The sequence below is a fragment of the Drosophila sulfurigaster genome, chromosome 2R (genome assembly GCF_023558435.1).
Source record: "Drosophila sulfurigaster albostrigata strain 15112-1811.04 chromosome 2R, ASM2355843v2, whole genome shotgun sequence".
Classification (NCBI taxonomy): Eukaryota; Metazoa; Arthropoda; class Insecta; order Diptera; family Drosophilidae; genus Drosophila; species Drosophila sulfurigaster.
In genome coordinates, this window is record NC_084882.1 from 19256249 (window position 1) to 19272082 (window position 15834).

At 35.3% G+C, this 15834-nt stretch overlaps 2 protein-coding genes across 2 annotated transcripts; both read right to left on the reverse strand.

Annotated features, from left to right (window-relative positions):
- Positions 1-395: 395 nt before the first annotated feature.
- Positions 396-2768, reverse strand: LOC133837667 (neprilysin-2-like). Its single transcript, XM_062268507.1, has 2 exons — positions 1511-2768; positions 396-1444 (listed from the first exon to the last, which is right to left on the reverse strand). The coding sequence occupies exons 1-2, from the start codon at positions 2741-2743 to the stop codon at positions 440-442; spliced, it is 2238 nt and encodes a 745-aa protein (XP_062124491.1). The 5' UTR covers positions 2744-2768; the 3' UTR covers positions 396-439.
- A 9196-nt stretch (positions 2769-11964) lies between these two features.
- LOC133836728 (neprilysin-2-like) lies at positions 11965-14070 on the reverse strand. Its single transcript, XM_062267319.1, has 2 exons — positions 13075-14070; positions 11965-13008 (listed from the first exon to the last, which is right to left on the reverse strand). The coding sequence occupies exons 1-2, from the start codon at positions 14041-14043 to the stop codon at positions 11965-11967; spliced, it is 2013 nt and encodes a 670-aa protein (XP_062123303.1). The 5' UTR covers positions 14044-14070.
- Between the last annotated feature and the right edge of the window lie 1764 nt (positions 14071-15834).

Sequence of the window (15834 nt, forward strand, 5' to 3'; positions counted from 1 at the left end):
ATACGCGCCTAAGTTTCGAAATTCGTATGATCTTGGCGGTCAATCGTATTTTACTTATCGATATTCCGATACATTTTCGACGGAAACTAGTCACAGTAGTCTTCACTGTGTGCAGTCAATTTATAGCATATTTAGACCAAGTACATCTGCTTGAATGATGCGATTCTTTGATGCAAGTATTTACTCCAAAGTCGCATTATTCAAACAGCTGTTTAGGGCTGCAAAAGTAAAAATAATTAGGGAAGACGAAAATGATGCATCTCCATTAGTCGTCCCTCTCTTACATACAGCCGCTTAAGGAATGATGCGGAGGAAGGTTTAACTTAAAGGAAATTTCTATCATGCAACTCAGTGTAAACAGAGTGATGCACTAACCGTAATATTTGGTCAGATGATTTAAAAAGTTGAAGAATTATGAGTTTATTTTACCGAAACACATTTACCAGATATGACATTTTGTATTGGGATTCATTGGGCTACCGACTGGACAATTGTATGCCTTGGCAAAGTCATCGCTGTTGCTGACAGCGCCAATTACACGAAACTTGTCAACCGCATGCCTGTGAGTCAGTTCCTCCCAATAGTGCTCCTCCTTGTAATCGGAACACCAAACCTGGGCAAAACCCAAAAAGAAGAGCTGCTCTGGTGACAAGTCTATGCCGGGCATTTGTTCATTAGTCATGTCGTAAGTCATATCTTGTTTATGCAGCTGCTTGTGATGTGTTGTGTGAAGGCGATAGGCATTTATTGCCTCATATAGTCCACCAATGTCGGCCATATTCTCATTCTTCGTATTATCACCATCAATAGTACGATTGATCTGAGGCACGTGATATTTATTGTATTGATCTATAAAACATTGAATGCGATTGTTGAACTCGTCAGAGAACATTTTGCTCCACCAGTTTCGTATTTTGCCCTTGCTATCAATTATTGAGCTATCGCTATCGAAGCCATGAGACAGTTCGTGACCAACCAAATAACCGAATGTGCCATACTTCAGCGAATTGGGCCAATCATGATGATAGGCTGGCGGATGCAACACCCCGGACATCACGTTAATCGAATTGTCTAAGAGATAGTAGAATGCATTCACTTGCATACCGAGCCAGAATTCCAACTGTTCTGTTTTGTTTGACAGCAGCTTATGATGTATAGAATTGTAGCGCTTCATATATTGGCAGAATTTCCTTAAATTTATGGTGCTTTGCGTATAACTGTCTGACACAAAGGTAAGATTGTTCATTTCGCGTATGAGAAGCTCCGTTAGGTGCTCATCCTTAAACGAACCTATACGAGTTGTAATTTTTGACTCTTTTAACAGTGCCTCCTTGCGAGTCTCTTCATCGATCCAGGTTGCATTATTGAGGACTTCATATAGAAACTCACGCAACTCTTTAATTATCTCTAAGATATCCGATTGGGTTTCTTTGGTAATATATTTCTGTTAAAATATAAATATATGTTTAATTGATAAAAGCTTTTTTTAATACAAACGAAAGGAACTTACCGTATAGTAAAGTTTATCCAACAGATACGGCACTGAGGACTGCACTTCCAGTAGACAACTTTCGCGCTGGAATTTGGTTGATTTCAGTTTGGAATCCATAGTAAACAGCAGCTTCATGGCCAGATAATTGGCAACGGCTTCTTTGTGCTTGGCACACACTTTATCCAGCTCATGATAATAGAAGTCGCAGAAGTGTTCAGGTGGATAAACACCAAAATGCTCCATTCCGCCCCAGACGATATCATAGTAATCTTTCCAACCCGAAAACAACTTCAAGTTCTCAGTTCTGGTAAGTTCTTCACATTTTTCTTCATTCTCATTAAAACGATCTGCAACCTGAAGTGCTTCACGCCAAAACGCAAACACTCCGGCTATCACATCGGCTGTCTTTTCCTCGGATAATCCATTGGCCATCAGATATTCGTGCATACGCTTCTCGTTGCGCTTATATCCTTTGGTGTCATTGGTGGCGATGTTGTCGCTGTGAACGATGAAGTCAAAACCCAGCTCGGGCAGCTTGAAATATGGTTGAAATGGATGCTTCCCAAGAATATCTTCATAGATCAGACCCATACCTCCGTAGTTCGTCAAATGAGCACTCATGTTGAACCAACTGAAGTTCGAGGCTTGCCATGCTTCCCCGTCTATAGCGGGAAATCCGCCAATCGACCTGATAAGCTTCAGATAAGCGGGGTCAGCTGCTGGCAGTGGATAGAGCTCAGCATTCAAGCACGCGTTATAAAATTGTTGTGCAATCTTCATCTCATTACCATAGCCCAGATCCGTGGCAAGCTGTGTATCTGATACCAGCAGCTGTTCACTTACATCGGCCAAAGTGTAAACTATATCCAACAGATTGCTACGTTTATTTTCGGTTTGCCTTTCCGGTTTCACATTCTTCCAGTTGCCACATGCGTACTCATAGAAATCATCACATGGCTTCACGGTGAGATTCATATAGCTCAACATCTTGGTGGCATAGGACTTGAGGAACTCATTTTTGGCATCCGTATTTGTGATTTCATTGTTATCCAAATCGTTCTCACTACTCACGACTGCTTCTGTGGTAACTGTGGATTCCGTCGTTAGGGAAATGCTTTCAGTAGTGACTGCTATCTCTGAAACCGTTATTGGATTGGAAGAATCTTCTACTGCGGGGAACACGTCTGCTTCAGAAATTGAATCTCCAGCTGGCTTGGCTACAACGCGTGTTGACAATAATGCGATGAGCATTAAAACAGCACACAAGACAAATGAAAGGCCTCTTGCAGTCTTAATCTCAAACATATTTCTGTTCATTATTACGACTTGAATTCACTTGAGTGGCGAATCCTATTTATATACATATATTATTTAGTTGATTGTCAACATTGACCCTCGGAACAGTTATGCGACTGTTTCATTCAAATATAAAAATACAACTAATCCACAAGTTTAATGAAATTATCAAGACAGAGTGCTCATCATATATAAGTAAACCAATAATCACCGCCGCTGTATTCGCGTTGCCTAATATCTGCAGCGCAACATAGTCGCTGATCACGCGGCTCTGATCAGCGGCCCTAGCGACAGCGGGCATTAAAAAGGCTGCTCTGCCAGCAGCGCCGTTGGCACTCTTGAAGAATTAGGATTAATGTTAAGCGTTCTTTATATTGCATACTTAGTTAGATATTAAGCATTGCGGCCAGACGTGCCAAACAATAAAGCTACTAAATCTCAACAACCTTGTTTCACTGGATCGGCGGAATTCAGAAACAGTCTCCCTCTACGAAAATCAATGCCAAACTTTAATTTTGAAGATAAAAATAAAAAAAACACCAGTTCGTAAATTGTATCTATGTACATTTGTACTTAGATATGAGCGACGACATAGTCGTCGAATATCGTGATTCTAGTTCTGCTAGTGAAATATACGAAATGATAAAAGGTATTCGTGATATCAAATTTGACGGAAGATTAAAAATAATGAACAGTGAACAGATTTAGGCCATAATTCAGGCCTCAGTGAATGCCGCATTGTCGACCCAGGCAGCTCAACACGAACGGGATTTTGGAGCACTGCGGCAAGAATTCAAAGATCATTTAGAAGAGTTAACAGGCAAATTTAAAATCTCCCATCTAGTTGTGCCAGAAATAATAGTGTACCAGGATGTGGAAGTGATCCCAGTAACCTGCGACGAACTTTTAGACGCTGTCAAGTGCCTGGCAGAATTAACGGGTGCAAATCAAATTTCTATTCAAATCTTAATTTTGAAAGTTATAATTAGATTTATTATATGACTAAGATTATCTTGAATAAAGCTTAGTAAATTTGATCCGACTTAAGAAGACTTCTATAACTAACACGCAGCACTTAGCACTGATTTCATGTGGAATGGCGCTTATCACGCTTGATGTTGTGCTTAACGCAACTTTGCATTCAGCTCAAGTTATAGCGATTGGGATTATATAGATTCGCGAGCAATTGGATATCCAATCTCCATATTCAATTGCAGCGATAAGTGAGAATTTATTGTATACCCACAAACACGTCCAAAACATTTAGTTCGTTAGAAGTGCATAGTTATTTATATATTTAACAAATCTTGATAAGTTGCAATTACTAAAATTGCAAACTTTATATGAATATGACTGTCCTTAAGTGAGATATCATTGGTTAGAATCTTAGAAAGTCCTTATACTGGAATTAGTTTATACATGTAACTAGTTTAATAACTCAGTCAATATAGTTATCTTAATAATATAATTAATTTATTATCTAAATAGTAATCTTTATTTATCTAAATTCTTATTTCTATAAAATATTTTCGAACATAAATAATTTAAGTAAATTATTATTTAATACTAGTATCGAAAGAACCCATAGTAATTTATGCGATACAACTGATCGAGATACTGCACATATCAGCATCATGAATTAATTCGCATGATTTGTGATATCATTTCGGTCCAAGTACAGACTCAAGATTTCAAGGAAACTTGTGCTTGCAATTATGGCTAAGTTTAATAGAAAACATAAATGATAGTCTTAATATGTTATTTACCATAACTCACGTACAGCTATACATAGAACTATAAACGAAACTTCAACTATTCAATCTAATCATTAATCTTATACGCTTATGCAAATCGTTGCGACATGTGTTAATCATGAACAAATCTTTCACTCAATTAATGGCATTGTTTGATCATGAATCCATTCGTATTTCGGAAAATGCTTTTGCTGCATTCATATCTGCTTTAAATATTTGTTTATTTCATATGTCTTTGTACGACATTTCAAAACAAGCTCGATTAATATAGGTCAATGTTGAGTCAAGAACTATTTGTCTGATGCTCTACATCTAGTTTTGGTGAAGGATGCATCTATTGTCATATTTTTATTCGTTAGTATTCTATTTTTAAACCTGCAAATAATTTATTAGTAAATCGGTAGTATTACTTTTGAATGTCACATATTAATGCGTTTTAATAAGGTTAGAATATATATTTTAATAAATAAGAGATATAAAAATTGTGTTATTCAATTTCAAAAGTACACAATTTGTATTAGCGATTGCAATCTGTTCGAATAATGCATTTAAATACATGCGCACTCAATAATCAATTGCACAGATATTAGATTCATTATTGATCAACTACAATTGCTTTGCAAATCCTTACAGATTAGACTTTGTTAGATTGCTACACTTGACGTATGCTTCAAATTTTCTGGCACAATACACTGAAATTTCATGTATAGTCGTCGTCTTAATGTCTCTTAGACGTCGAAATGTCATGCACACATGCTTTGAGCTCTCTGTGCAGTCGAACCGGCATTGTTATTCATCACTTCATAGCTCACAATCGGAACATCTTATGTATTAAATGATCTACTCTATAACTCTATTAACATTGATCATACGAATTGAGATATAAAGCGATTGTTCTCGTAGGACTTGCTATCGGCTGGATGTCTTCAGGAACAATACAACTGCGATTGCCAACGAATACTGGACATACACAGTTCAATAGTGACGTGAATAACACCAATTCATAACAATTGAACAAAGTATCTTTGCCAAACACTTAATTTTTTCATAGTCTGTATATTATATTATCGCATATACGTTTAATGAATTTAGATGCTTCGACTAAAGTTACGTGTTCATCCGAAGAACCATGCTAGAATGTCTGCGTTTTCACTTGCCTCCTGAATCTTGCTCGACCTTTGACTATTGAGTTCATGAATCAGTGTTACTTGAATACTCTAAATGATTTAAATTTTTCAGCCCATTGATGTCAATTGAAAATTCTTTAACAACTGAAGTTATAAAGTTGTTTAGAAGCAAACTGACTGACACTTGTAGTTTGATAACGGGTGGACTGAGTGATTAGTTTATATTTGCAGATTTGATTATTTTGAACATGGCGTCTGGCAATTTTCATTTATCATGAGTGCTAACTTGGTATAACATTAATAAATGCTTTTTAAGTATGGTATTAACACAAGTACATTTTCTATCTTATCCAAAATATTAATCTCAGAGTATATCTGCATTTTGCAACAAAACTTCCCTAATTTGTTTCTACAAACAGCTTATATTCGCTGCATCCGGTTTCTAGCCTGTTCTGTGATGCTTGTGCTTGATCTGTGAATTGAAGTTCCTAGTGCACTTGTGTGGCATTGGACTCATTTTGCAAATCCTTCTGATACTTGTCATGAGCATCGAGCATTCAAAGCCTTGAACCACTGAAGCAGTTGATCTTCCCCTCATGCGGATATCATCGACCATTGAATAGCTTCGAGCTGCTGGCAGAAAGAGATTACTATTAAGTAAATCTATTCACTTACTATACATGCAGTCACGTGCAAATTGCTATATGATATAACATAGCAATTCCTTGAAACTTTATCAATTTCTATTTTTTATCATGCGATATGCCTATGCTTATTCAGCATAGACTACATCTTGCACAGCTCAAATATACCACAATATTGTAAACTTATCAATCGCTCTGATTGTCGCTTAAATTCGTGATATTCATACCTCGTGTGCCATGATTGAACTTTACTATACTCATCACTGCTTGCACGTTTGATAGAATCTATAGCCTTGAACTCGCGGAATAATTCATAATTGTGCTATAGATTATAACTCTAGAATTACGTAAATTATATGTTATGCTCGAAATTGCTTTATTCTATCAAATACTGGCAATATACAATTTTTACGATTCACATTAAATCGCTTACTTACATAAGTTTCAGAAGGTTGATATATATTTGTTAACATAATTATGTATGAAAGCAGCATCTTTACCATAAAGTCGAATTTTTATCACTAAGCGACATTAATATTCTCTTGATACTTTCCACTTATGCTTATATGATGATCAAACAAAGTATGACTATAATATCAAACTTGAATTTAAAGCTTCTAGTGAAGATTAATCAGCAGACAGTGTCAGACTTCTCCGCAACGATTCATGGTTTTGTCAAAGCTCGCTTTCTAAATATACTTTAAAATTCAAAATTCAGCATATTAGAAGGTTTCTTTGCTTTTGATTCAATGTACTGAAGTGACAGTGACTTTTAATGATATCATATTCAATTATCGAACTACACATCGCAAGTAATTAAACTTATGCAAATTCATTACATGTAATTACACCAACAACAACATAAGCTTAAATTGATAGCAATCTAATCTCATCCTATAACTTGTGATCATGCTGTAGAATAACATGCTACACTAAAGATAACATTTCTTTTCTCGATATTACAAATGTTCGCTATTTCATGATTTGCATCCACTTTGCCTTCTGAAATCGATCATTGGATTAACTACTTTGTAGGGATATAACTTTGACTGTGGAATTCATTGGCTCCAACTGCTATTGACAGCGATATATGTATAATTCGATTTCTTCGATGTATTTCGGCCAATTAAATACAAATATTCTCATGAGACTTAATGTGAATATACTCAACTTTAGTGCGCATAAATTGTCATAGACGCATCCCCAAATGGACATATATTATTCATAAAGGTCAGTATAAGTGGACGATTATGCAAACGTAACGTTATCTTTAAATCACTGTGCTTCTTTCTGCATCCCGAACCGGATCTGAGACATGATCGGCTTGATAATTTTATATTTCATAATCGAGACATTTGTGATGGACATTCCAATTAAATGTAGCTTTTCACGTTATTACAGAATCTTTTGTAGTTCAAACCTACTTCAAAGATGCTCTTTGAACATAGAAATCATACAAGGATTGAACATGAGATCTGATCAATTTAACAATCAATTTATGTTTCAAGGATTTAGCCTTTGGCATATCCCAGTAATACCTTTCGTATATAAATGCGATATCAATTGTTACCAATTCATTACGTTTGTTATCGTTGCGGTTACGTAAATGAACATTGTTATCCTCATTATCCTAACCTTAAGATTGTCGTAAATCGATTGCACAAGCTGTCTTGCATTCGGACATGCAATCATCATCTTGAACCATCGGATTGTTCATCAGTGAATGTTCTGGATGCTGCTCGAGTCTACATGATATTGCCGTATATTGGATTCTCGATACACGATTCCAGTCATTTTAGTCCGAATTGCTTTTTGAATAAATTGTATGCTTAATATCAATTTGATCAAGTTCATAAAATGCAATAGTTTACATCGCTATGAAGTGTTAGTCCAATCATAATACCATGAGTGATTGAGCTTCATGAGATCGCATTTGCCGATATTATATGGCCATTCTAGAATTTTAACTCATAGTACACATTCTCGTATGTATTGACACGCTTTTTGGTAATTATTGCTTGTCATAGAATGCAATTTTTATGTAGATTTACGATCTTACATGCCATCGATCAAAGATAGTCATGTATGGCCACCAAATACATCAATTTACATTTTTCTTTCAGTTGAATCATGCAGATCGTCAGTTCAAGGCCAATACTTCAATCGTTCTTAGATATGACAGTTATTGCTCATTTACAGATACTTTTGTTGTAGCTGGTGGAATCAAACGAGGCACTTTAATTTAAAGATTTCAGATAATCACTATCCGAATTCGCTTGGCGTCTGGTAAGCTCACTAGTGCATCTCATTCGCGGAATGCAGTCATCCTTACACTGTCCATCTTTGTATCATGCTTGCACTCAGTCAATGTAGTCCTTAGACATGTGACAGATCGTTAACCATATAACCCATGGTTGCAATTTGAATATCAATATCTTCATGATCAAACTTTTGCAAGACACATTTGAGTAACAATCCTTAGTTCCTTCCATTACGTTCCTAATGCAGTTAGCATCAGCTCAATGAACTCCAATACAGGTTCAATTGCAACAGTTTGTGCATGCATTAAGCTCGTGTATAGAATTGCGATGTGTCTGTTACCAATACCTTCCGACAATTGATCCATCTGAAGTAAGCTGGATTCTTCATTCATCATAGATCAATTCTCCATTTGAAATCTTATGTTATACTGACGTTTTTCGGATTCCATTCCGTATGGACATGCCATCGATTGAAAGCATCTCAATAGGTCATGTGGATTATTAGTTCAACATTGATAAATCTTGAACGTTGCATTTTATATGATTCATCTTAGAAAGTTCTCATACTCAGCGTCAACATTTCATGTACACTGGTTACGAATTTGTCTTTAGCTATACGTATCTCCTACGTTTAATTTTCTGCATTGCAGTCAGAATTCTGGCTGGCTAATGCATTCAATCCGACATAAATTGTTGCATAGATTCATATCATAGTGGCATTCAATTTAGATCAATTGTTCATCATGTAGTCTACTTAAATGCTGTATACGTGTTCTTCGTCATTGAGTTCAAGACCATATCTTTACAATACTAGTAGAACTTACTAGACATAATTGCTAATTGAAATTGAATTCATTCGTGATTCAGCAATTTCAATACTACGCGCTGCATAGCTGATGAAGATGTTTCATTTTAGACTCACTTAATTGATCACGATTAATCTTATTATTGCTGCGAACTGAATAGGTTGTACTTGCAGTGATAAAAGCATGGAACTAGATTAAATTAGCATCAAGATTGTCTTAACGTAGATGTTCACATAATACCATAGAAACTCGATAAGCTTGCTATTTAATAACATTTAGTGATCCTTTATATCACGAAGTCTAATTATTAATTGGACTATATGATTCTCAAAGATAACTATGAGTAGGTAAATTGTTATAGATTAGGATCTACATTTGTTAGAATGAGATTATGTTTCACTACATCCATTATTTGAATTCTAAAGTGTAAATATTAGGAGTTAAATCTTCCAATTCTGTTTGTTAGTGATAATGTATATTGTTAGCTCACATATAAATTGATCTATAAGCTACGTGACCATAAACATTGTAACTAGAAAAGAGTTAATTTATAGCTCTTATAAATCCTATATTTGTATTGTCTGAGTCATTATTAGCTATTCTATTGAAGCTTCTACGACTTAAGCTGTTAATTCGATAACATTTTAAGATATAAGTTTTACATATCGTATGAATTTCAGATGTATGCTAAATTACAATAACTTGAAATGTATACATTGATAAGATTTATTCAATTCCAACTTAATTCTGAATCCAAATATTAATCATGAGTAATAATGGCTTAATTAACTAATTAGATTTAGACGTAAACAAAAATGGGTATATAATAGTTATGTCGATAATAGTTGATTATAGATATAAAATGTAGAAAAGATTACAAATCTATTTTGTCCAAATGGAACTAAATAACATATGTTGATTCTATGTTAACTGAACTACGGTCTTTATATTCGAACATTAGTGATTAAAAGTATTTGCAATTAAAATTCATCTATGATATTTAATAAATAATTCATTTGATTCAATTGTATTAACGATCTTTGATAATAGTTGGAATTATGCTCTTGATTAGTACCATTTAAATATAATGATATTATTTCAATAATTAGTGGAATCATTAAACGTAAGAATTCGAAACTTCTATGAATGATATAATTCTTCGACAAGCGTAGACAACTACATTTCGGAAGATGTGCTCTGAAGAGACAATTTTGACACATATATTATATATTTGGATAAGTCGTCAATTAGCAAACTTCCTATGCGATACATTCTTGTATCAAGCTGTATTATATTTGATACGAAGATTGAATATGAACATAATAAGCTTAGTTTAATTTAAAAATTGTATGATCAATCACATAAGTTGTGAGTTCATTAGCGATTTGTACTTTATACTATAGGCTTTAGGAAAATTTGTGCATGGTTTAGCGTCAATGTTTAAATTGCATACAGTATGATATCACCACTAAATCAGATTGTACATGCTTTTTCGTTGGTATAATTTTGCGTAATTAATATTACACATATTGTTTGAAGATCAGTATTTTGAGTAATTCAGAATATTTTACAATATTGCTGATTAATAGCTATATACTAATGTAATCGATTCGTTAGTAATTGTCATCATTATATCTTCAGTTATAATCATTTCAATTATAGATTTAGATTGGATAATGTATATGCATTTATATATTGTTATGCAAATCATGGTGTTTGAAATCTCAATTAGTATTGTATGCTTACTACTTATGTCAAACTTGCTTCACAAGAATGATCCGTATCGACACAATGAATGAGCATTTGTATTTAGCCAAATGCTGAATCCATGGAATTACAAATTGTCATTATATGCATGTGATTTATGTTAACGAAGTATTAATATCGAAAATGCTTATCGATAATCCAGATATGCTTCATATAATGTACAGGCTTGTTCGAATAGTATGCATTGCTGTTATGCAAACATGTGCCTTCATATTGAAATCTTCTCCATTGTTGTAGCTTCATTCGATGTGCATAATGTCAATTCGACGAACTGCGATGGAGCATTAACCGAATCCATAGTATGTCACATTATTTCTTGAAATCTAAGAGAGTGCATGATAATGCAACCCATAAATGATTTCATATTCGATTGATCATATCATCATTGTCTTACTATCAATGAATTCCGATTTACTTTGCGTTATTGTTTGAGTCAACAAATTATTTCTTCTATCGAACAAGTGACTTGATTCGTAAGAATTGTAAATACCGATTCCTTAAATTGACCAAGAGTAGGCAGTCTTGAACGAACTTCATATGCAATTTCCGTGATATAGGTTGCATCATTGATGAATCATGTAGAAGTCACTTGCATTCATTAATCTAATTCCTGATGGTTCTTCATATCCAGTCTAAATTGAGATTATGTAATCGATGCAGAAGTGTTATCTAATTAGATGTAATTCTAATATCATTTATAACTTCAAGCTAGATCACTTTCTTCGCATGAATTAGGAACTTCAGTGAACTCATTCATGATAACACTTCATCAATCGACTTCCGTTTCATTTAAATGTTCATGAAATCAAAGTTTAGTCTATAACACTATATCCGTTATCAACAAGCTTCTATAAATTTCTTTCAAGATAAATGTAAGTGCTCGAACGGAAATTCCGTTTAGTTCATCGTCGCGAATCATCCATAGTAAGCGCTCATTTGGCCATGAACATGTGACTTCCTGGAAGATTCCATTCCAGTTTGTGCATGCGAACTTTTCTGGTAACATGCGAATTCGCACCAAATTCCTGACTAAAACCCAGCTCTTCAGCTCTGAGTTGGTCAATATCTTCATCGTTTCTTCCTTTACTATGCCGGGCATTTGTTCATTACTCATGTCGTAGGACACATCTCGTTTATGGAGCTGCTTGTGATGTGTTGTGTGAAGACGATAGGCATTCATTGCCTTATATAGTCCACTAATATCGGCCATATTCTCATTCTTCGTATTATCACCATCGATAGTACGATTGATCTGAGGCACGTGATATTTGCTGTATTGATCTATAAAACATTGACGGCGATTATCGAGCTCCTCAAACCAACTTCGTACTTCGCCTTTGCTATCAAAGACGGAGCCAACGCTATTGAAACCATGAGACAGTTCGTGACCAACCAAATAACCGAAAGTGCCATACTTTAGCGAATTGGGCCAATCATGATGATAGGCTGGTGGATGTAGCACCCCGGACATTACATTAATCGAATTGTCTACGTGATAATAGAATGCATTCACTTGCATACCCAGCAACATTTCCAACGGTTTTGTTTCGTTTGACAGCTGCTTGTGATGTATAGAATTGTAGCGCTTCATATATCTGCGGAATTTCCTTAAATTGATGATGCTTTGTGTATAACTGTCTGGCACAAAGGTGAGATTGTTCATTTCGCGTATGAGAAGCTGCGTTAGGTGCTCATCCTTAAACGAACCTATACGAGTTGTCATTTTTGACTCTTTCAACAATGCCTTCTTGCGAGTCTCTTCATCGATCCAGGTTGCATTATTGAGGACTTCATGTAGAAACTCACGCAATTCTTTAATTATCTCTAAGATATCCGATTGGGTTTCTTTGGTAAAATATTTCTGATAAAATATAAATTTATGTTTAATTGCTCAAAGCTTGATTTAATACAAACGAAAGGAACTTACCGTATAGTAAAGTTTATCCAGCAGATACGGCACTGAAGACTGCACTTCCAGTAGACAACTTTCGCGCTGAAACTTAGTTGATTTCAATTTGGGATCCATAGTAAACAGCAGCTTCATGGCCAGATAATTGGCAACGGCTTCTTTGTGCTTGGCACACACTTTATCCAGCTCATGATAATAGAAGTCGCAGAAGTGTTCAGGTGGATAAACACCAAAATGCTCCATTCCTCCCCAGACGATTTCATAGTAATCTTTCCAACCCGAAAACAACTTCAAGTTCTCAGTTCTGGTAAGTTCTTCACATTTTTCTTCATTCTCATTAAAACGATCTGCAACCTGAAGTGCTTCACGCCAAAACGCAAACACCCCGGCTATCACATCAGCTGTCTTTTCCTCAGATAATCCATTGGCCGTCAGATATTCGTGCATACGCTTCTCGTTGCGCTTGTATCCTTTGGTGTCATTGGTAGCGATGTTGTCGCTGTGAACGATAAAGTCGAAACCCAGCTCGGGCAGCTTGAAGTACGGTTCAAATGGGTATTTCGCAGTAATCTTTTCATAGATGAGACCAATGCCACCATAACTCGTCAAATGTGCACTCATGTTAAACCAACTGAAATTCGAGGCTTGCCATGCTTCCCCGTCTAAAGCGGGAAATCCGCCAATCGACCTGATAAGCTTCAGATAAGCAGGGTCAGCTGCTGGCAGTGGATAGAGCTTAGCATTCAAGCAAGCGTTATAAAATTGTTGTGCAATCTTCATCTCATTTCCATAGTCCAGGTCGGTTGCAAGCTGTGTCTCTGATAGCAGCAACTGTTCACTTATATCGGCCAGAGTGTAAACGTTATCAAATAAATTGCTACGTTTATTTTCAGTTTGCCTTTCCGGTTTCACATTCTTCCAGTTGCCACATGCGTACTCATAGAAATCATCACATGGCTTCACGGTGAGATTCATATAGCTCAACATCTTGGTGGCATAAGACTTGAGGAAATCGTTTTTTTTTTATCCAAATCGTTCTCACTATTCACTACCGCTTCTGTTGTATCCGTGGGTTCCGTCGTTGGGGAAATGCTTTCAGTAGTGACTGCTATCTCTGAAACCGTTTTGGGATTGGAAGAATCTTCTATTAGCTGGACTACTTGTATTTCGGAAATTGAATCTCCAGCTGGTTTGGCTATAACGCATGTTGAAAATAAGGCACTGAACATCAGAATTGTACACATAAAGATCCGTACGCCCCTTGCATTCTTAATCTCAAAGAAATTACTATTCGTCATTACGATTTAGCGAATCTTTTTTATGCCTCGGAACAATTATGCGACTATTTCATTCAAATATAAAAATATAACTGATTCACATACTTAATACAAGTTACATATATACTCTATAAGTAATGCACCCTGCTGATAAGGAAATTATTCTGTTAATTTAAGTACGGAATTTGTATGTTGATCACACGGACTTTTGCATTAGTGCTTGTTTGATAGATGCTTTCCTACTTTAATACTTATTTAATGCGCGCCAAAATTTAAAAATGATATTCCTCATGGCTCAAGTTTGCTTAGGTTGAAGTGGTAGTTGCAACGGAGACTAAGCATTGACCTTGTGAGCTCAATAACTCAGCAAGAATTGATGCTTTTTTTGACAAAAGCCTACAGCCCTCTGAGGAAAAAGTCGAAGTCGAACTTAGACAAGGAGCTTCTAAGTAACTTATTCGGAGCTGCAATAGCACCTGATAAGATGTTTCAGTGGTTTTTTGGTTCCGGGCTCGTTGCATTTCCTACATTGATCTCTTCTGATGATATCCTGCACACAGACAAGGGCTATGTAGCTTAGCTGATAACAAAGATGTTTATACGATTATAAGGTGATCTTATAACATTTCTGCTGTATGAGATTTGGGGTCTGTGTTTGGGGCAGTAAACATCCCATATCCCCCTCCATTTTCAAAGCTTCTGCGAAGCTGTTAAAGGCATTGTGGATATTAAGTTCACTCTTCCAACTTACCAGGTTTCTAAATATTAATATTTAATTGGTCAGTAGTGGTGAAAGCAATGGTATATTTATTTTAGTATGACCACAGCGTAGTAACCTCAAAATTCCATTGGTGAGGTAGAAAAAATGAGATGTAGATGTTATTAGATCAAGATTTTATTTTAGAATTATCTTCTATAAAGTGCCTTGAGAACATTAAAAGCTTTGAGTTAGAAAATACACCTTGACAAAGTTCTTATTATTATATGGAGATAATTGTATGTGTACCTTTAAAACCACAAATCCTATTATAAGATTAACATGTTAGAAATAGAAGCAAAACGGTGCGGTATTTTTGTTTAAATATACGAAATTAAAAAACTAAAGAAATCAATAAGTACTGCATTCAATTTTTTAATTTTTTATTTCTTAATAATTTGTAATTTTCTGGAATTATTATTATCTATTATATTTTTAGAAAAATGTTCTTAGTTTTAATTGTTTGAACTTAAAGTGGTCTTATTTTAAGACTACAAAAAACTAGTTATTTGGGTTCGAATTAATCCGGAAGGTAAGAAAATTGTTATTATTAATTATATTCAATAAATACTATTACAGAATACTCACCACTGAATCGCGCCACATGAATCCGGAAATTCATCGGCGATCTAGTCAATCGCTTCGAATCGATACTGTGCCACATATTACTGCAAGGCTTTGCTGACAGTTGCAAAGCTCTCGCAAAGGGAATTAAGAAACCTTGAGTTCCTATCGGCCATAGTT

What these genes read in the sequence shown, in the direction of transcription:
- LOC133836728 (XM_062267319.1), bottom strand. Translation starts at nt 14,043, where the DNA reads ATGTTGAGCTATATGAATCTCACCGTGAAGCCATGTGATGATTTCTAT. An exon ending in TGGATAAACTTTACTATACG is followed by an intron (nt 13,009 to 13,074) that starts GTAAGTTCCTTT and finishes ATATTTTATCAG; the next exon opens with AAATATTTTACCAAAGAAAC.
- LOC133837667 (XM_062268507.1), bottom strand. Translation starts at nt 2,743, where the DNA reads ATGCTCATCGCATTATTGTCAACACGCGTTGTAGCCAAGCCAGCTGGA. An exon ending in TGGATAAACTTTACTATACG is followed by an intron (nt 1,445 to 1,510) that starts GTAAGTTCCTTT and finishes ATATTTTAACAG; the next exon opens with AAATATATTACCAAAGAAAC.